At 38.9% G+C, this 22,800-nt stretch overlaps 1 protein-coding gene across 11 annotated transcripts in view; it reads left to right on the top strand.

The window, feature by feature from the left end:
- The window catches only part of FIGN (fidgetin, microtubule severing factor), a 104,543-nt gene that overhangs the window by 78,001 nt on the left and 3,742 nt on the right, over nt 1–22,800 (top strand). For 6 of the 11 annotated variants that reach the window (XM_068195694.1, XM_068195693.1, XM_068195692.1 and 3 more), the window contains 2 exons: nt 16,237–16,492; nt 16,916–22,800. The exon at nt 16,916–22,800 is cut by the window's right edge and continues 3,742 nt beyond it. In XM_068195694.1, the coding sequence (XP_068051795.1) occupies nt 16,390–16,492; nt 16,916–19,161 (2,349 nt within the window). In that variant the 5' untranslated portion in view covers nt 16,237–16,389 and the 3' untranslated portion in view covers nt 19,162–22,800. The remainder of the gene's footprint in view (nt 1–16,236; nt 16,493–16,915) is intronic. The other 5 variants (XM_068195700.1, XM_068195698.1, XM_068195695.1 and 2 more) reach the window with 1 other exon arrangement.

The following is a 22,800-nucleotide window of genomic DNA, read 5'->3' as shown; positions in this document are numbered from 1 at the left end:
GATGCTGCTTTGTTCACTTCAAAAACCTTTGCTGTCCTATTTTCTGACCACCCTTTAGCACTGCTGCTCTTGATTTGGCACAGCTTTACGTTTGAGATAGAGGACAGTGCAGAAACGCATGTAAAGAACTGAGGAATGGGGAAGGGGAGAAGGGAGGTCATGTATGTCAGATACAGGAAGAAAGATGCATCCGAAAGATCTGTGTCTGTTGGAGATCTCCTATCTTGTTGCCAGTGAATAAACTTAACATTGCTTGAGTATAAAAGGAATTAACTGATGCTTTTTTTGCTTTTTTTTTTTTTAACTATATCATTCTCTAGGCAGAAGTAATATTGCATATACTATAGTGCAGCAGGAAGGTTGCTGAAAAAAGGGTCACTTAGAATTTCCCAAAAGGATATGTATTCAGGAATGCAGTTGATATAGTCTGTACTGGGATAGTCCAGAACATGGGGGTGCTTTTCTGTTTGTGTGATTTTTCTGTGTGTTAATTCTGGACAAGACACTGAGCCATTGCTAGAGATAAACATCATCTTTGCTCTGTGAGGGGAAATAAGTATATGCGTACATGTATACATATGTATACATGGAAAGAGAGATTCTCTGAATCAAAGCTTTATAATTCTTCTCTTTAAAATCCACATAAAATACAAATGCAGAATCAAAACTGTAATAGTGGGGAACATATTTCCCATCTCATGCTGCAGGGCATAAGCTAATCTGCTGCTGAGATCAGGCAGGAACCCCCCTTCAACCCTGTGTTGTTTTTCATTACACAACTGGCTGTTTGCATTATGTTTTTTATTAGAACGTGATTGTTTAATGACAAAGATACAGAGTTATGCTAAAATAAATAGAAAGCTCTATAGTGGAGAAGGAGTAAATAGACTAAATGAAAAATAAAGACAAAAGACTGCTACATTCTGCTGCACTTATCCGAATCCCTCCAAAGCCTGCAAATGTGTTCCTCATATGCACATGCATTTGCTTTATTAACCTCCATCCCCCAGAAAACCTACAGGTATTGTACAGGACCTGGTGGTGTTCCTTTTGCTTCCTTCATTTCATAAGGAGGTATTTCCATAAGCAATTTCGGTTAGGAAGGTGTGTACTAGACTACCTTTAAAGAAAGGACTGCTAGGCAAGTCTGTGTTTAAACCAGTCTGAAATGCAGAGAATATTGTCTCTCTTCAGATAAAGGATTGCAGTTCTGTTGGACAAATGTTCTCATCTGCTGCAACTCATCTATTATGTGGCTTTTGTAAATGTGTTATAATAGAACAGTAGCCTTGGCAGTCTGTAAAGTTGGTTTGTGTGCAGTTGTTCGGACAAGTGATTGCTTATATTGGAACAATTGAGTTTATTTTTGGTTTGGGGGCTGGGGGTGGGGTTTGTTCCTTTGAAAAAGTCAGCAAAAAAAGCCCATGCAGGACATCTAATGAAACAATTTCATATGGTATTCCATCTAAGCTGCTTCCTACTCCACACACACATACAAAAAAAAGAAGAAAAAAACAGTCATACAATTATAGAGTTGTTTAGGTTGGAAGGGACCTTAAAAGTCACCTGGTTCCAACTTCTCTGTCATGGACATGCCATGCCCTTCCACTGGACCACATTGCATTAAGTCCATTCAAGTTGACCTTGAAAACTTCCAGGGTTGGGGCATTTACAGATTCTCTGAATAACCTGTTCTAGTGCCTCACCACCATCATTGCAAAGAATATCTTCCTAATACCTAATCTAAACCCGCCCTCTTTCAGTTTGAAGCCATTCCCCCTTGTCCTGTCACTACATGCCTCTGTAAAACGTGGCTTTCCAGGTCTCTTGTAGTCCCCCTTCATGTACTGGAAAATCACCATAAAGAAAGAGAGAAGAGAGAACAGAAATTTGAGGTGTTCTGTAGTCAAAGGTACCCTACAATTGTTTATGGTACCTTTTGCTGAAGGGCAAATTGTAGTTGATGCTGGGTCCTAGTTGGAGAAGGTGAACTATAATACTATAATTTAATTGATGGAGAAGAAAGTTTCTATGCTACTGTAGAAAGTGCAATAAATTTTGCATGGAGTCCTGTTTCTGCTATTTATGCTGTCTTGTGCTGGAGTTGTCCTGAGCCAAGCCACTCCAGGGTTCAACACTGCTTTTGATGACAGCAAACATTCCCACTTGAGCTGTCATATCCTGCTTGGCCCTGTGGAGAGTCCTCAACATCTACACCACAGAGGTTCTGGTTGATGGCAGCACCTTAAATATGGGCAATAAGGTTCTTCTCGCTGTCCTTTTTATAGGATGCTGCTGCTCTTTCTGACCAATTCAATGTTTTGAGGCAAATTCTGCCTGGAGTTCAACCTGCCCCTGTAGCTTCACCTCCTTCTCTGACCTCCTACGCTTTTGCAGTTTCTTATGCTAGTCCGTACTCATATGACATCTCAGGGTAGCAGCCTGGAGTAGTGTAAAATTTGGTAGGTCCTAGTTCTTCAATGGAAACTCCTCTAAAAGTCAGATCAGACTTTTGTGATCAGGCTAAGAAGGCTTAGAGATATCAGGAGGAAAAATCTCAATTTCTGTTGAAAGTCAGGCATTGTTTGGGGTCAGCATCTTAGGTGAGCAGACTGGTATTTTGTAGGCTTGATAAAATACAGAGGATCTGAGGCAGAAAAGTGATTCTCTAACTTATTGTTGTTTTTGCGGTAGTGTTAGGCTACACAGGGAATACACTAAAGGTTCCCCCCTGCTTTAATTTTATGTTAGGGGTAAGAAAGGGTGGTAACCATAGCTTATTAATAATGCCTAAAATACCTCCTATGGATGCTACATTTCTGTCAACCCCAATTTTAAACTACAAAAAATACCATAATGTATGATATTGAAGGACTTACTGATGAACAATTGATGCTTCAGAGCATCTGTGCTTAGTAAAATCAACAGTGCAAAATGCATATTATGCATCTTGGACCATCGGGTTGTCACTCACAAATGATATGAAGTTTAATGCATTATTCACAAGTACAAGAGGAGGCAGTGCAAAGCAGTTGTGGAGTCTCTGTTATTTTATTTTATCATATTTTATGTTAAGTTATTTTGCAAAGAGCAGAAGCTAAGTATGTGACTTAAAGGTGCAGAGTTTGAAATTGCATGATAGGATAAGCAGCAGTCACAGTAAAAATGTTGGATCTAAGTAAAATTCAGTTTAGCCTTAAGAAACTGGAAGATATTTTGATCTTAAAGCTACAAAACCCCATCTGGGAACGAGTTAAGGTTGTGGGGTTGTGTTGGGATTTTTTTCCTTTTTCCACTTTGTAGTGCAAAGAAGCACATACCACAAAATCAAATGAAACTGGCACTGATTTGGTAGTCTCAGTTCTCATTGCCCTATTGATTCAGAAAGCTGCAAACAGATACAGAGGCTTAGAGGCTGCATTTAGGGCAGCTGAAGTTTGGGGTTAGGGTATACAAAGGATGCAGTGAGAGCACTCGTTCAGTAAGGAACTCTTCTTAACATCTTAGCATGAAATTCCCATATAAAAATCTTGGTCAGAGAGAACCAATCTTCATCATTTTGTTGGTGGTTTCATTATTGATTACTCATGTTTATGCACTTCTTTCCAAAGTCTTGGCCGCCAACACAAACCTTGTCCAGCAGAATCTCTAGTAAGCAAAACAGCATTTGCATCCCTATGTATTTCTCCTAGTGGGAGAGAAAAAGGTTGTCTCGGTCATTTCTTATTGATAACTTTAAATATTATGTCAAGCTGAAATCAATTGTATGAGAGAACAGAAGCTATTCCTCAAGATTTACTCTGGATATTTAATTAATTGGAGTTTATACATGCAATTTATTTTCTTTTTTGCCACTTTCAGCATTTGTTAGGTAGTAGTATTGATGAGACTAGTGTGGAAAGGTGTGCGTTTAGTTAAATTGAACCTTCTATCAATGAAAACTTAGCTTTTGTGGGTGGCTGTCTTTTATGAATAATATATGCCACAATATTACATTTTCAGAGCTGTGGTATTCTTTACATTAAGAATTTGGGGGGTTTTGGTGCTAAGTAGATATTAGGACTTGATAGTATGTGAAACATATAGGAGAAACAGCATTAGCTATATATGTATATGTGTGTAAATATATATACTTTTATTAGAGATCCATAATTTTATTTTGAAACCAAGAAATTTGCTGGTTTTTCTCAAGCATTTTCAGCTTTTACTGTGGAAAGAGAACTGACAATTGTTTTTTCAAGTACCTATTTTTATTGGCCATTTTTGTTCATTATTATTCAGCTGGTGACAACAACATTTATTATTTGTATATTAATGACTGGAATTCTTAAGAGATGGACGAGCAGTCAAACAAAGCTAGGTGGAATTAACTTGATGCATGCTTTGTAGTTGATACCAGACTCACAGTACTCTGTGCATTCCCTAAATACTCTCTGATTAAGTATCATTTATAGACCTAATCCAGCCTTGCACAGTTTTTTAAGCAGTTTTAAAATTTCCTCTGGAAATATTGAACCCCAAGTATTTTCAAATATATTTTCACGGGGCAGAAAGTCTATATTGCAGTAAATATCTATCATCACAGCTACCAATTCCTTGAGCTTAATTATGACACTACTAAATGTGAAAATCTATTCAGTGCTAGGAACACTTTTCGCATTACATTCACGCTAAAGATTGGCTGTTAAGAGCTCATTACTGGTAGTTTTCTAAAGAGTGGTTTATTAAACACTGTTACCTAATAAGCATCTTTGGTGGTGCAAATTGCTGAAAACAGTAATGAGTCTGATTAGACTTCATTTCAATTACGACAGCTTGTCTACAGGCAAAAAAAAAAAAAAAAAAAAAAAAAAAACGGAAAAAAAAATCTCTCCTTGATGCTTTGGAATCTGGCTACAAGGCATTAGATGGTTTAAAAGGAAAATGCCACCTCTGTGTTTCCTTTCCACAGTTCAGTAATGAATAGAGAGCTGTCCAAGTAACCATCCAATTTAACACATTGGAAAACTAGATGGGCAGCATTGGAAGCACAATCCTGTTTGCTTAAAAATTCTACAAAGGCTTTTCAGTTAGTATATCTAAATAGGGTCATATTTAGGTTTCCTCTGCTTCCCTTGTGTAATAATATAAAACTGTAAGAAGAGAGAAAATTAAAATTATTCACTCCTACCTGGTTTGCAGAGGCTATGCATTTCTCTGATTAGTGCAATGGACCTTTCAGTTGTTATCTGTACATCTTCTACAGATTTGTAAATCTTTCACATAGAATCATGAAACTCTCACAGAGTTCACAGTACCTCATAATTCAATCTGGTCTTTGTTTTAACTTTAAATAATTTTTATTCTGGAGTAGAAGCAACTTTTAATAAATGTTTACTACTGATACCATACTTCAGTGAATATCTTTTTGTTTATAAACTTAATTCTTGATGCTAAGTGTGTTTAATTATATTAGTGCTAAGCCCTTTTTAAGTCATTCCTCTATGCTACTTACACATTCTGGATAAAAAGAGAAGTGTTAATAGAAAAAATAATTTAAGCTTATAATTGCTGAATACTTAGTAAAATTCTAATGTTCCTGTTGACAGTGCATAGCATTTTTAATACTAAATCTATGTGGATGCACTTTTCTAATATTATTTAATACAAAATTAGATGGAGACTTTTCTAACTAAAACCTTGTAATATAGTATGCCTGGAGAAATGGCAGAAGGGGGATGCACAGGGAAGGATGGAGGGCTGCTGAAAGCAATTTGTTAGACTGGTGTCTCAGAATGTGGCTGAAATCAGACACTGTCCTGTCAGTTTACAGTGAATTTTAGGAAGGCTCACATTCAATAAAGTTTGAATGCCACCTAATTAGACATAGGAAATTAATCGGAAACGGAGCTAGTGTGGTGAATATCAGAACTCTCTATCAAGATTTTAATGAAATATTTTCTGTGATGATTTTTTATTAAACACATGGCCCAAACCCCAAACACTGGTGAATAAAATATAATTTGTGTAATTAACACATTTTAATGTGGCACATTTATCTCCTTTGCAATAAATTGTAAACTTCAGTAGTTCTTCTGACTTCAAACCAGAGAAATGACAGAAGAATTAAGCCCATGAACCTGGGGTCTAAATATCTTGTATGGCCCCAAAACCTCTTTTTGGCTCCTTTTTGTGATGTTACCTTTCTGCCTTGTTTTTGAAATTCTTACAGTTAGCTGTTATGTATTGTATATATTTTGTGAGGAGACTTTCATCAGTGTGCATCATCAAACATCAAGTAAAATAGTGGGGAAGGGGGGGGTAGTGGGGAGAGCTGGGTTTTTTTAGCAGCATACAAACACAAGTGCTATTATTCTGCTATACAAATGTGTGCCTGTAGTGCGCTTTGAGATGCTAATCAGTGGAGCTTGACTTCTGTACCCTGAAGCAAATTTTAAAAGTATTTCATCATTAGGTGACTACATATGCAATAAGGCTATGGACAAAATTACAGAAAAATAACAGAGATTATTGTTATTTAAGCTATCAATAGTACTCAGCTAGTTATTGATACAATCATTGCATGGTTTAGATTTTTGTTGTATCTTGAAAGCTGTTTACAGAAATGGCTAAATTTGTGTGATAGCTGCAAAGGAATGTGACGTTTTATCAGCTGGGCTCTATAATTTCTTTCTGTTTTTAAAATCAGCATGTTATTTTTTTTCTGCCCTCTTTTTCTGCTTGTGCATCCTCTTAATGACATACTGTGTGTCTTTGGACATGGCTTAACTTTTCCTGTTGCAAGATGAATTTTACTTTTTTTTTTTTTTTTTTTTGAGAAAGGAGAACCAGCATCTAATATGATGAGTTAGTCTCTTTTCCTTACCACTCTCTCCAGGAATACAGAAAAAATATCGGCATACACAGAGTTCAATTTCTCAGTTAAGACATTCTCTCTCTGGTGCCTTGGTGCCTGTGAATCTAAAATATATAAATAGAGAGAGAGAAAAGGGGAGAGAGAGAGATATTTCTATATTTGTCTATAGAAAATTCCCTGTTCCTCCTCTCCCCGTCCCCCAGATAATTTCTCAAGCCAACTGAACAATCTATATAGTTCCTTTCAAATGCTCAGGAAATAATACAGTAAGTCCCAAACCAAGAGCATGCAAAAAATTGGCTGTATTCCATTTTTCAGGAGCTAATTCGGATACATTTTATTGAGTGAGCAAGAAAGAATCTCTGGAAGTTGTGAAATACAGTAATTGAAAGGTTTAAGTGGGGGAAAGATTTATCTCAGCTTAGTTTTTCTAGGATGTCAGTTCTTTGGTTGTGCTTCTGCTTTTAATCTTGTTTCTCTGCTTTGGGGGGAGCAGGAAGGAAAGGAAGGGTCAGCTGCTCGCACAGCCGAGCCGGGGAAGGAGCTGTGCCGGAGCTCCTTTTTCCCTAAGAGCGTGATTAGTACAGTTCTGATGCCTTAGCTTAGGTGTTCCCTACCCTGGCAAGGAAATCTCGCGTTCCATCTGGTAACATCATCCCTTCTTACAACAACGTGGTCTCCCATGTTGTAATGTGGACGTTGTTTGTTTGAGTTTTTAATGGAGACACCAAATCAGTGTACATGTTGATAATACAGTCCTTTCGCACAGGATATTCTCTTTGGAAAGGCAGTGTGTGCCAGCAGTGCTGCTCTGATGCGTACAGAGAGAAATGTGTGTGGTGTGTGTCTGGTACGATGGGAAAAAGGGAGAGAGTGGATGAGCTCTGCTAAGAGCTCCCTGCTCTTAATCCTGGGCCATGTCAGGAGCATTCTAAAGCAGTTTATCTTCATATGTCGTCTTGTATATAAGAAACAACACTAAACCCACCAGAACTCATTTCATATGTAGCTTTTTCCACAGCCTTCAGATCAAAGTTATTTTCTTCAGGCTGGACTAAATTATACACAGGTCCCAGGAGTGAAGGACACTGAATTAATGCACTATGTCAACCAGTCCTGGTTATAGAATATTTTTACTGAAGTGTGAGACGCAACATCTCTTTACTATTTCATTAAAAATTAATGTGCAGATTGCCAAAAAGCATAAATAACGTAAACAATTTTTGTGAAAGCTTTGTATACTGTGGACACATGTTAAGGATTTTTTCTTGAGTATCAGATTACTTCTATATATACATCTAATCAGTGTTTGTTCTCATTTAGCTAATTAGCAGAGGTACTCTAATCTGAGTAAAGCAACTGTTCATACCTATCCTACAAGGGTGGGTTTTGAAATAAGTGCTTTAAAAGGAAAGCAGTATTCCTGGAGCATTGTGCTACTGGCCCATATAAATTTGCTTTTTCACTTATGTTAGTTGAATGTAATGGGTCAAACCTGATTACAATTATTTGAAACTTATTGAAATTGAATTTTACTTTCATGTTTGTAAAACAAATAGAATTGGCTAGGTGAATCTCTGGAATTAACCTTTTGTTGCTATACATAAAGCTGTGAAATACATACCTACTTTTTTTGATATGATGAGTGAAAAATATATTAAAATTACATTATAGTGGAATTTATACTGACTGCTACTGCTGTTAATTGAAGGGAAATATATTTTAAATAACTTGCTAACTTGGTCTTATGTTTTAAAGCAAGATGATTTTCTTACATTTTGGAACAACATGATATAAAAATAATTCAGCATCAGTTAAATCTGTATTTATTGTGCACTCACTTTGTTCAAATAAAGTATGTCCCTGTATAGCAGCTTTAACCCCATTTATCCTCATGCACAAGTGCTCACCTGTTATTTACTCACATAAGAGAAGGTCGATACTGCAGAACAAGGGGAGTGCTCTGTTGTGACATAAAACATACATATTCATTAGCTCTGCTGTCCCCTTGGACATGTGTGGTATGTCCTGATGATCTTCATTTGGCAAAAGGAAGTGAGCTTAAGAAGGAAATTGTCTTAATGGATTTACAATACATGAGAAAAGGGTTTTAAAAAAGCTTTATTAGTGGCAAGGAACCAAAGCAATAATTCTAAGGGTGAATGAAAGAGTAAAAGGAAACAATTTGCTAAAACATGATTAGCAACAGAAATGGAAAAATAATAGAATCCGATATTCGAAAATTATAGTTTTCAGATATTAGAGGGGCTTTTTTCCCTAGAAGCTTTTAGGTCAGGATCCGAATGTTCCGTGACAGGCTCCCTAGTGCTGAAAATTTATTCCTTTTGCCTCTTACTTACTTGCTAAAAAACAAGTTCAGGGTTTTGTGTTTCACCTGCTTCAGCTGATTACGTGAGAAACACGATAAAGCATGAAGGTATTTTGTCTTCTCTGCTTTTAAGGATTTGTGTTATGCTCTTTCAAGGTAAATGTGCCTCAAAATCCACTTCTCGAGGAAAAACCAAATAAAAGGCTACTTCTGCTATTTTGTTGCCTAAAAAGAGTATGCATTTTGCTGCACTTCTAAAAGCTTCAGTTGGGTTTATTTGAGCTTTGAAATAAGCACTTCAGTGGAAGCACAATCACACTCCAAGTCTAAAATATTTTGCATTTTCAAATATGCATAATTACTTGTGCCAAGTGGCCAAACTCCGTATTTGTTCATTATTATATTTTATCATGTGAATATTCTAATTCTCAGAATCACTATCATTATCCTACAGCAATTATATTGATTTTCATATGTATATGGGCATAAATTGCAGATTATGTGGTATATTAAATCTTTTAAAAATACATTATAGCTATATGTGTGTGTTCAGTGGACTGCAACAATTTTTTTTTCGTGTAAGTTATGCTTACATTTGTTTACAGCTATTGTTTTTCTGAGTATTCTCTCAGAAATTATTATCATCTTATTCATTTGGCACTGACAAAGCATGCTAGGTCCTTTAAAGGCATGGTACTGTTCAGAGCTACTTGACAAAAACAGCTTAAAAATGTAAATCCTGGCAAGAGGAAGCATCATAGGGTAAAAGAAAATGCAATTATTGTTTTCGTTAGTGTGTTTTCTAGTTGGTTTAGAAAAGTGTTATGAGCAAATTAGTATGGGGAGGGCAAACTGACAGAATAAAATATTTCAAAGATAAACTGCTTTTAATCACAAATATGACCAATCCTCTACATAGATGGCTTCCAAGGCACGTGCATAAATGGTTTTACTTTTGTTACACGGTGATCATGCATCAATGTGATTACACAGCAAGGATGTTTTTGTGTCAGGGACTGCTGCTGCAGAGAAACCAACACCTCTGAGGTGGGCAGAGGACTGGGAGGTCCTGGGAGTGCCCCAGGAATAGCTCCAGTCCCTACCAGCCATGTCTGCGGGCTGCTGCGAGGCTAGCCTCCGGATCCAGCCTGCTTCTGCTGGCAAAATATGCCAGTGTCATCTCTGGACATAGTTTCCCTTTGCTTGCTTGACTGTTACTTCTCCTTATTTCTTTTTTTCAGGCCTTTGAAACAAATGGAACTTCTAAAGGCTGTTTAGCCAGAAGTGTCTTTGTGACTATCAAAGGCTGCTTTATGTAAATGGCAGGGAGGGGGCTTGTGGGAAGAGAACTCATTTGCTGTAGATGTATTGCAATTTGAAAGTGTGGTTTTAAAATAATAATCATTTGACAGTATTTAAGTTAGATAATTGGGGTGTATCAGTTTGGAATTAGTTTTTACTTTTGTAATTTCTTTTTTAACCATTCCAGTCTCGCATAAAATATGTTGCGTTTTTCTTACTGCTTTCATCTTTAAGTGCTGTTGACATATATGTGATCCTCAATATTACTCGTGATTTAAGTGTTTTGTTTTAAAGATTGAAATGCTTTCACTATCCTTGTAGATGGGAATCATATTGTAAATACCCTGCCAACAGCTTGCTCCCACTGATGTGTAGGGCTTGCATATATAATAAGAGGAAGAACAGACCCCTACCAAGAAAATGCTGAGAGCACTTTCCAGGCTTGTTTTTGTGAGTTTGTAGCTGCCACTTACTGAAAAAAGCTTACAAGGTTGGGACTGTACAGCTGGGCATCTCAGTTGGAAGCTCATCCTCCCAGCGAGTCCTTTGACGTCAAAGGAGTTCCTCATGGACTAGAGCAGAGGTCTTCACTGAGTAATTAGAAAATAAATGTGGGAATCATTTTCTTTCTTTTTTTTTTTCCCTGCAAAACATAATTAGCTCAATCCACTCTTCAAAATCCCTCCTGTTTCCAATTAAGAGAGATCAGTTGCACTATCTTCAAACAGCTGAAATTATGCTTATTAATAAAAAATTGAGTGTAAAAGAATTGTTTTATCTTGAATTAAATTTTATTATTATGGGACATATGACAGTATACAGTCTTATAAAATATTATCAGATTTAGTACAAATCCAGGGAGCTGTGTGTCCTACATCTTGAACAGCAGTTACAGCATGACTCATTTATTCAGCTCTGCCTCATACTTGAGAAGGACTTTAAAATGTGACTTTAAGGCCTGATCCTCAAGGTACTAACAACTTCAGCCCACACTGGAGTAAGGGGTTGGAGGTATACTGGCATGTTCCTAATGAAACACCTATTCAAGTCAGTGGCTCTTTTGGCAGAGCCAATCTCTGCATGTCCACAAGAAGCAAAGCCTTGGCTAAAAGCATTACGATCTGTTGTGTAAGCACTCAGTGTCCTGAATAACTGGGGACAGGGCTGAGGGTAGTAGTTCAGTGGACAGGGACAGTTTTTGGGGTCCTAGGCTGAATGTGTAAGCAATCCAAAGTGATGAAGTTCACATGCACTTTCAAGTCTAGAGGGAAAATGTTTGGTGGTACTTGGAGCTGTGGCTTTGGCGTTGTTTCCTACCTTGCAGCAGTGTGCTCCTAGCTGTCTGCTATGGTCACTTAGCAGAAGCATCCATTTGCTTTCACCCCTGGTGCGGTGCAGCCCTTTTCAGCAGTGCATTAGGCAGTTGCTTGGATCACGTTTAACAACAGGCCTAAAGTTAAGAACCTGCTTGACTCCTGATGCTTGCAAAGGAAGCTTCAGATTTGTGCTAGGTAGGACCTATGCACTGCAAGGGTGAATGGGGCAGGAAAAGAGAGACCACAAGAAGAGAAGAATTATTTTCTTTTGCCTCAGGTATGTTGAAGGAACAGTTGAAGGCCCCTGATCCAAACTGAAACTTTGGTAGCTGGTTTGGAAGGTTGGTGTACTGCACTGCTTCTAGTGCCTTGTGCACAGCAGCTCTGGGACATTTAGGTTTTTTTCCCCAACATCTGTAGAAGTGCAGTGCAATCTCTTCCAGTATCTTCAGAAATCCACAGCTGCATATGATTTAATTTTAGTTTGATTATTTTATTAGAGGTGTGAATAGATGAGAGGTTTACTAAAGTTCCAGTATCCTTTCTCTAAAGCACGTTGTTGCTAGGCGAGTTGGTGAGTTGGGACACTGTAAATCCTTTGTGGTGGTATTACCCAGTGTGGTCCTATTTCTGGACCATGCCTGCTTTCAACAGAAACTCTTGTATTTAAATTGAAAGCAAAGGGTAGTTATTTATCTTTTTTGACAGATATTACCCTGTATGGGGATGAGAAGTTTTGACCTGGTATTGAGGGCACCAGCACTGGAGGGTTCTTTGTATGCACAAAGTCATCTGAGCTCCCAGCAGGATCAGGCCCTGTTGGACACGGAGGATGTGTAGGATGTTGCTTGTTCCTTTTTGTGTTCAGATTGCAATGTTAGTTTTTCATAACTCTGGCATTTTTTTCCTTTTTGTTTGGTTTTTTTTCTTTGTTTCTTTTTAATTTGAATTTATATAACTGAATATGTAAGTGGCTTTTGGCCATATGGAATTATTATATGTGCAACTGATGAAGTATTGTGTATTCGATTTTCCATTTTCAGGCTAAGTGCACAATATTAGAAGGGGAAATGTGGTTGAACACTTAGTTTGAAGTAATTCCGTAATGAAATTGTTGACTATAATTACTTTAAATGTAATCTGGATAGATCCAACTGTAGGAATTATGGAGCAGGGATGTATAGAAGGCTGTTAGGACAAGGAAAAATAGATACTGCTAAAATAGCCTATACTTCCTCTCTATATAATGTATTAAATTTATCTTAAAAGCAATTCTCTGGTAAGTGCATACCTGTACTTAAATAACGGAGTCCGTTCCTTTTGCCTTTTACAGCCCATACCAGCACACAGTTCAAAAATGTTGATAGTTCAGAGGATTTCTAAGTTAGCAAAGTTTTTTTTGTTTTGGGTTTTTTTTTTTTTTTAATACATTCAGCCTTGCATTGCTTCTGGATTTTCAGAAAGTTATTAATCAAATACACTATCTGCAAGACTGTGGTTTATATCAGAGTTTAAATTACACTAAATAAAAAAAATGCAACCTCTAAATGTGCCCCGATTTACCTGATTTTAGATGTTAATATAAGCATTTGAATTCCTAACAAAAGAAATGCAGAAATATGTATCAGCTCAAACAAAAAGCAATTAATAAAATATAATTTAAAATATAGAGAGGAAGTGGCTACAAACATTAAGCAATTTGGGGCTGAGGGTGAGCAGAGGGAAGGGGAATGTTTGCATAATTAAAAATTGCAACAGCTGCTGCTGCTTCTTTTTTTCTCCCAAATCACACATTTGACTTATGTCAAACAATTTGGGAACTATTATCAAATAGAGTCAAACCTAGCGAAAGTTTTCTGCTTTTTCAATTAATATCAAATTGAGGAAATGGCTCTTTGTGCCCCCCAGTCCAGACCATTCCAGCAGACTTCATGGAAATTCAGATTTCTTCACTGCTTACTAATGCAAAAAATATGCTTATGGTTATCTATTAACCTATGCTTCCAAATAACACTAATGATTGCAATGTGCTGGAATAAATGCTCATGTTTCATGGGATGAGAACAGTCCTGTTCTCTTAAGCTTATCTAATCAAAGCCTAATCCTGCCTTTACAGCCTTTGTTAAATGCACTGGTATTTAATATGCATCAATAAATAAACTTTCAATTATTGTTCAGTGAGCATATCCAAAGATAGCATGACAGTGTGAAACTACTGGTCTATCTAGCAATTATTCTAAATAAAGAATGCCAGTGATGTGATTTTTTTTCCTCCTCTTATAATGGATAATTTAGATTTTCTGACATTCTTTTGCAGCCTCATAATAAGGAAAAGAAATTAATCTAGACAAATAAAATTCAAAGAATTGAATTTTCCCACAATCGAAAGTGCATTCTTTTACCTCTTTAAATTGAATAGGTTTTCCTTTAGAGGCAGTTAAAAGCAATGTGCCAAAAGCATATTCATTAACTACAGTACAAATACAGCCCTATCAGGTTCTTTGCTCCATCCATGTCTATTTTGCCTTCTTTTTCCAAAGTTTCACTGCTGCTTTAGTGCTTTCTTTGCAAAGAGTCTTTCCCATGGCATCTGTTCATTGGTATCTAGTGAAACATCATCCTACTCAAGTTTTTCTGCATCTCTGTAACAGAAGCTTTCAGTGTTTTGGTAACCTTATAAGCAAAACATTGTAGAACACAGATAGGTTTTGCTTGTTTGTTGGTTTTGTTTCACTTTTTTTTTTTTTTTAATGGGGCAGTGAACTTGCATGCTGTCATGCAGTTCTGTGTTACAGGAACATTAATAATTTTGGCTTTAAAAAAAGCTTGTGGTATTTCTCATGACATTAGAATAATTTCAGATACTGGCAATTGGCTCTTGGTGATTTCTTCTTCAGATTTCCATCAGAATTTAACAAGGTGTGACTTCTGGAAACTTCTGATAGTTTGTCATTAAAATTGCATTTTTTAAATGCAGTTATTTAAATACATGATTTCTATAATTTCTCCCAATATCGTGATATACTTACTCCCTCTGAAAGGTAATGTTTGAAACATCAGTAGCAATTAGCAAAAAATACTATATTAATGCTAAAGGATAGGAATAAATCTGACAAAACCTCAGTCTCAAAGCTGCATTTGTCAGAAGCACTTCTCTGAATTAACTTTTCTAGGATAACTGTATAACTGTTAACAGACATTTTTATCAAGTTGTCAAAGTGTTTGAAAAATGAGAGAGAAAGAGAATGCTCGGGAATGAAAAAAATCCACAAGTAATCAATGGCATGCTCAGGGGGAGTGAGATTTACTAGTTGGACTAGTTGTACTATTAAAATATAAGGCTCAATTAAAGGTACTTTGCCATTTTCAGCCTAAATTTAAATGATTTGGTAATTTGCAAATACATGAATCCAAAAAAGAAAAAAAAAAAAAAAAAAAGAACCCAAATGTAAATGAGTGCAACCACAATAAAATATAATTGCAAATGAATCTGTTGCTTTATTCATTTATTGTGTAATTACTGCAATCCTTCCCACCTTGTTTTCAGTATTTCTTAATCATTAAGTCGGAAGCATGACAGCAGTGCCAGCCCTGGCATGATTCTCTTTGACTAAAACCTTGTAAATTAACACAATTAGCACAGCATCATCCTGCTAATTAACTTCCAGTGTCTAGTGCAGTGGTTTTGCAAACAAGGAAGAGGGAGTCAGAAGGGAATAAACATGCCATTCTGTTACCAAACTGTGTGCTGTGTTAGGTTTAGCTCAGCGAGGCTAAGCTGGCCATGTCAGATGCCAGAGTCAGGCAATGGAGAGCTAAAGGGGTTGGGGAGAGAAACAGGAGGGGGTAGAAGCTGTCAAAATAGACTGCAGTAATTCAGAGGGGAGCTAGTGCCACAGATGCTTCATTTCGACTAGGCCTCCTCCTTATCAGGGAATCTGTGCCAGAGGGCACAAGACTGTTTGCAAAAATCACTTTTGGTAATATGAGAGAGATTAAGAAGGTCTATTTGATACAGCTGTACAAAACCCAGCAATGTGTCTACCATGCATAGGTACAAGTTGGAGGGGGTTTTCATGCTTGGAAATTGCTCTTACCTATTGCAGTGGGTTACAAAGAGGAGGGATAATTCACATCACATTATTAAAAGATTAATTGCTTCAAAATGACATTTACTTTTTTTTTTAATTATAGGTTTGGTTTTGGCTTTGTATTGTTTGTTTCGGGGTTTTTTATAGCTAGCTGTGGAACACAGAACTTTTAGGCACTTGGCTTCATTTCGTTTTCTTTTTCTTCATCCTTTTTTTTTTCCCTTATTTTTTTTTCTTTAACCCTCTTTCTTTGTACCCTGGAGGCTGTGAAGCAGAGGGGGGGAAGAGAAAGCAAGCAAGGAGACCGACAGACAAGTCATGCTTGTTTTTTTTTTTTTCCAGACCCTCAACAACAGAACTGAGAGGCAGAAAGGAGCCAGTTGTAATTCATACCGAGTTGTAGGCTTTGTGTGATGAAAGCGACAGAGCGCTGCCTGGGAGATTGCTTTGCTGCACTCCACGAAGCAGATTTGAAACTGTCGTGGACCACTTTAGATGAGAGTTGGATTATGGAATGACCTGCTATGTCTGTGTCATATTGTTCTGCGCAGGGTGCATTATACTCTGCTAACTAGGTGTTCAGTACCAAATAAGAGAGGTATCCTAGATGTGATCTGTCAGCTGTGTCTCATATTTTTATATTGGTTAAAATATAAAACTGAAACGGGGATGAAAGAGGACAGAGCAGTTGGATGCCTTGTATGTTTACACTAAATCTCCACTCTGAGTATTTAAAATATACTGAATTTTGTTTAACTATATAGCATTACCTATATTTTTAAACAAAAAATTGACCCCCTACTGAATTGGCAATAAATTTGTCTATGCATGTATGTGCCTGTAACAAACCAACCATTTCACTTCTTAAGGGCATTACCTTTTCTTTCCTTAAGGACTTGTGGTGTTAGGTACAGTGTTTCAGAGAGCTGAAGAAGTTCACAGACTGTACATTTGAGAACTCATTTAGAAGCATAAGGAAAAAGCTGAGGTCACTGTTAACTGTTGTTTCCTACTGCCCTAGGCTTGAAGATGCAGTGGACGCCGGAGCATGCCCAGTGGCCAGAACAGCACTTCGATATCACTTCAACCACCCGGTCCCCAGCCCACAAGGTGGAAGCCTACCGGGGGCACCTGCAGCGCACGTACCAGTACGCCTGGGCCAACGACGACATCTCAGCTTTGACCGCTTCCAACCTTCTGAAAAAGTATGCAGAAAAATATTCCGGGATTTTGGAAGGCCCGGCTGAGCGACCCATTCTCAGCAATTACTCTGAAGCTCCCTCAGGGCTGGTGAATGGTCGGAAGAATGAAAGTGAGCCTTGGCAGCCATCCTTGAACTCGGAGAGCGTGTATCCCATGAACTGTGTCCCAGATGTCATCACCGCCAGCAAAGCTGGGGTAAGTGCAGCCCTCCCTCCCGCAGATGTCTCAGCCAGCATCGGGAGCTCTCCTGGGGTGGCCAGTAACCTGGCTGAACCCAGTTACTCCAGCAGCACCTGTGGAAGTCACACCGTTCCCAGTCTTCATTCAGGGCTCCCATCTCAGGAATATGCCACAGGATACAACGGCTCATATTTGCATACCAGTTACAGCGGCCAGCCAGCACCTGCACTTCCATCCCCTCATCCATCCCCCTTGCACAGCTCGGGACTTTTACAGCCCCCACCACCACCGCCACCAGCCCTCGTCCCTGGCTACAACGGGACCTCCAATCTCTCCAGTTACAGCTACCCTTCTGCCACTTATCCTCCTCAAACCGCTGTTGGCCCTGGGTACAGCCCTGGGGGTGCCCCACCACCCTCGGCTTACCTGCCTTCAGGAATCCCTGCTCCAACCCCTCTGCCCCCAACCACTGTCCCCAGCTACTCCTACCAGGGCCACGGTCTGACGCCAATAGCGCCGTCTGCCCTGACAAACAGTTCAGCGAGCTCTCTCAAAAGGAAAGCTTTCTACATGGCAGGGCAAGGAGAAATGGACTCCAGTTATGGAAATTACAGCTATGGCCAACAGAGATCTACACAGAGTCCAATGTATCGAATGCCAGACAACAGCATTTCAAATGCAAACAGAGGGAATGGTTTTGACAGAAGTGCTGAAACATCATCCTTAGCATTTAAGCCAACAAAGCAGTTAATGTCCTCTGAACAGCAAAGGAAATTCAGTAGCCAGTCCAGTAGGGCTCTAACACCCCCATCCTATAGTACTGCTAAAAACTCACTGAGTTCGAGATCGAGTGACTCGTTTGGGAAGTATAGCTCCCCAGTAATGAATGAGCACGGTGACGAGCACAGGCAGCTCCTCCCTCACCCAATGCAAGGCCCGGGACTTCGTGCAGCTACCTCATCCAACCACTCTGTGGACGAGCAACTGAAGAATACTGACACACACCTCATTGACCTTGTTACCAATGAGATTATCAACCAAGGACCTCCCGTGGACTGGAGCGACATTGCTGGCCTAGATCTAGTAAAGGCCGTCATTAAGGAGGAGGTTTTATGGCCAGTATTGAGGTCAGATGCATTCAATGGACTGACTGCTCTACCTCGGAGCATCCTTTTATTTGGACCTCGGGGAACAGGCAAAACATTAATGGGCAGATGTATAGCTAGTCAGCTGGGGGCCACGTTTTTCAAAATCACTGGCTCTGGCCTTGTCACAAAGTGGTTAGGGGAAGGAGAAAAAATTGTCCATGCCTCCTTCCTCGTGGCAAGGTGTCGCCAACCCTCGGTGATTTTTGTTAGTGACATTGACATGCTCCTTTCCTCTCAAGTGAGTGAAGAACATAGTCCAGTAAGTCGGATGAGAACCGAGTTCCTTATGCAGCTGGACACTGTACTGACTTCTGCTGAGGACCAAATAGTAGTAATTTGCGCCACGAGTAAACCAGAAGAAATTGATGAATCTCTTCGAAGGTACTTCATGAAACGACTTTTAATCCCACTTCCTGACAGCACAGCGAGACACCAGATAATAGTACAACTGCTCTCACAGCACAATTACTGTCTCAATGACAAGGAGGTTGCACTGCTTGTCCAGCGCACAGAAGGCTTTTCTGGACTAGATGTGGCTCACTTGTGTCAGGAAGCCGTGGTGGGCCCACTCCATGCCATGCCAGCCACAGACCTTTCAGCCATTATGCCCAGCCAGTTGAGGCCAGTTACATATCAAGACTTTGAAAATGCTTTCTGCAAGATACAGCCTAGCATATCTCAAAAAGAGCTTGATACATACGTTGAATGGAACAAAATGTTTGGTTGCAGTCAGTGATGCTACTTAAAAAAAAATGTAATGAATGTTGGCACACACAGAATCTGCTACATAGGGGTAGAGAACCCTTTTCAGTAGTGTTAAAATTGCAGAGGGTACTGGGAAGACTACGATTTACCTTGCCTCTAAAGAGCCAGGGTATACTTGAAGGAAAAGTGCATCAAACAAGAGCTGCTGATCAGAAAAAGCCACACATGACAGAAAGCGCATGTTGATGCTCAGTTCTGTTCAAGCTAGACAATACTCACCAAGGAGCAAGGAGCAAGTGGGTTGATTTCAGAAGGACATGAACCCTGTGTGTTGATTCCATTCTGCTGTTCTTGAGATTTAGTTGCTGTCAAGTGCCTGAAGTGGTGCTTTATTTTTTGTTTGCCTCACAATTACATTGGTGGCATGTGCTAATATAAAGAGCTTTAACTTCAAACATTATTGGACTAAAGAGATGAACGGTTGTGTTGCGACAGAGAGCCAGATTTTTGCTATTCTAAGAGCAACAGTATTCCTCAATCCTGTCTGTTCTGTGGTGTTAAACTAAGAACAGGTAAAACAGGGTAATGATAATCTGGACCTTAATTTCTGCAGTTCATTTCTTTTAATGTTCTGTCTGCAAAAACTCAGGAAAGTGATTGTGATTTGTACAGTACCTCAAAGGAATGTGTTGAAAGCACTATGTACTGCTGAGAGTTATAGGCTAGGCTTCAATGTTACTTTATATTAAATATGTATGTTTACCTCAACAATTGGAATATGGCAAGGAAAATTACTTTGAATGTATCCAGGAAAAAACTAAAGTGTAATATGACTGAAGCTTTACAGTTTTTAAAAATAGAAACAGAAGCATTTCCCAGTGTTCAGGAATGGTTCTTTTGCCAATTTCTCACATCAAACCAGAGCAGACTGATTTTTCTTGTTGGTAAACTGTAAGAGTTTTCAGCATATTGCTCCTTGATAATAAGGTGATACAGTCTTTAGAAGGTGCATAGATGAATGAAAGAGCCACTTAATCGGTTTATGTTAGCATCTGAAACAGTCAAACATAAGATTTGGTAGGAGTCCAAGAGGCAAATTACCTTAAGCTGTGACGGCTGGCCTTTGTTACATGGCTCTAGTCGTAGTTTTGAGGCTATTTTGGTGAAGCTGTAGGGAGTGGAATCAGTGTAGGTTGCTGGCAGAGCTGTGGGTTGCAGAACTGCTTATAGCAGTGCAGTGGACTGTGACCAAACAAACAGTAAAATAACAAAGCAAAACTGAACCCTCAAAGTACATTTAATTCCCTTCCCAAACTGTAAAGTTGAATTTTTGTTGTGTACGTATGGCTTCATTGTCCTTAATGCAATCTTCATTTAGCATCCATTAGAAATCTTTCAGGCTGGAGTGTGCCCACCATTATTTCTACCTCAGTTTTGTTATGTTTCTCTTGGAAAGCAAAGTAAGGAATAGGGCAAAAACCACCACCAACACAAGTCAGATTACATTAGGAATGCAAACCTGCTAAACAAGTTTCAGAGAGCTGCTGTTTTTTCCCCTGAAATCAAGTTTTTCTCTGTGTTAGTGCTCTTTCCCCCTTCCTTTTTCCTCCTCCAAATATACATATTCTGGTGTCTTCCTTCTGGAAAGACTAGCTGGCATGTGTGGCATTTTGCTCAGTTCTCCCCCACCCCCCCCTTTCTTTTTATCCTTTAATGCTTTCCGTGCAACTCTTTTGGTGACAGCTGACTGATGTTGGGTAATATCTCTGAGCAAGAGCAGTGCGTGTTGCAGCTGCCCAAAGCCTCTGCCATCACATGAACAAAACAGCCTTGCTTTTTTTGAATGTATTTTTTGTTTGTTTACTTTAAGGAAACAGTAACAAAACTGTTGCAAAGCACTGGCATTTCATGTTTCTCTTAAGTAATGTATGTCAAGACCATTAAATAAATGCACTGAAAAGCCCCAAGAAGAGAGATACCAATCTGTTACTAGGTCATGTTTGTCTTCTCAAAAATTGTACAAACCTTGTCCGTTTTGTTAAATCAATGGAGACGTTTAGCGTTCAGAAAGCTAATGAGGGATTTTGTGATATTGCTGGAAATTTATGACTCTTGATTATTACTTTTCTTTATTTTTCTTTTAAGATATATATATATATATTTAGATAGAACATGCTGAAAACAGAGCAAATAAACCAAAATCTAATTTAAGATGGATTCCTGGCAAACATTTTGTCTATCTAAAACTTTATGTTTTAAGCATAAAAGTACCATTTTAAAAACAGTGCCTTTCATTAAGGATATAGAAAGTAAGACTTAAGTACATCACTTCTTTTTTTTTTTTTTTCTTTTCAACAGCAATTACAGTCTATGATCCTTGTTATGACCCAGTCTTTCTGCTTCCCCAGACCTCCACAGGTTGATTCTTCACCCTGGTCATTCCACCATCCTCGTATTTAGGAGATGCTGTTGTCCCCATTAGCTGTAGGTTCACACTGATCACACTGGCAAGTACACTGTGGCAGATCGCTGACCCAGTTTCTGTCTTAGACATTGCCTGTCGTATCTGCTAGTGGGCTGTGCTCTTTTAAAAGGCTCAGATAAGTTTTGATAAACTCTTTCTCCCATCTATACTCCTAACAGATTTTTTTTGCAGCTTGTAAAATGAAAACTGCGCACTGAGTGTTTTTTTTTTCCTGCTCTTTTTATCCTGTAGCAAAACCAAAAGCAAACAAAATTATAGACAGTCCCTTTGGCTTCCAGCTTTAAGTCATTCTCTTTGAAAAGTCACTCTGGGAAATGGATTTTTCAAATGTTAACCAAAGTGAGAAGCTGGCAGAAACTGAAATGTTGTGAAAGATGCAGGTTCCACATACACATGCTCACATTCTCCAGGTCTCAGTTCATCTTTGGGGCAGCAGAAGTGCAGAACTTCACCCTACCACAGCTGCTGTAAGGGGAGGAAAACAGAGCCAGATTGTTACCCCAATCTTTCCTTATCAGCAGTTGTCTTTGGTATAGTTTTGGGAGGGTGCCTGTTGAATTTGGTAAGAGCTTGGCCAGGAACTGCTAACCGGAGGCACCTCAACCCTTCTTCAAGCTTGATTTCCAGCCAGTCCTTGGATGGAATTCAGGCCCAAGCTGGCTAAATCCCCTGCCGTGTCCTGTCCTTATTGCTTTCCTTCTTCTCCCCCTCATTCAGCCCCTGTTTTGTCCCCAGTGAGCAGGCTTTGGCAGGCTGCTGGTCCTTTGCCCTTCTCAGCAGCCTTCTAGTCAAAGAGCGTCCAGGAAGGCTGAAACACGATCCTGAATTTGAGTGGGTTCCAAAGGGTAGGATTGGTTTTGAGAAGAAAGACAAAATATGATTTAATGGTGTTTTCAGGATGAGATATTTGCTGGTCTTAGACATTTCCATGGTAGAAAACTGTTTGTTGTCCTTTACAATTGGACAAAACTGGAGGCCACTGCCACTGAAATGTCTGGTTGGTTGGCTGGGGCTTCCTGCCGCTGGCACAACTCTGAATTTTATGGAACCTGAAATGGTTAAAAAGCATCTGCTGTGTCAGGCTATCACTGCTGATGCTTTACGTCATGTTTTTATGTGTGGGTTCCATTCTGCATCAGTTCCTTTTCTTCCTTTTTTTACCTTCAGTAACAATTCCTATAGCAA

This window comes from Anomalospiza imberbis, chromosome 7, assembly GCF_031753505.1.
Source record: "Anomalospiza imberbis isolate Cuckoo-Finch-1a 21T00152 chromosome 7, ASM3175350v1, whole genome shotgun sequence".
Taxonomy (NCBI): Eukaryota; Metazoa; Chordata; class Aves; order Passeriformes; family Viduidae; genus Anomalospiza; species Anomalospiza imberbis.
The sequence above is the reverse complement of the archived record's forward strand: the minus strand, read 5'-3'. Positions and strand labels throughout refer to the sequence as shown.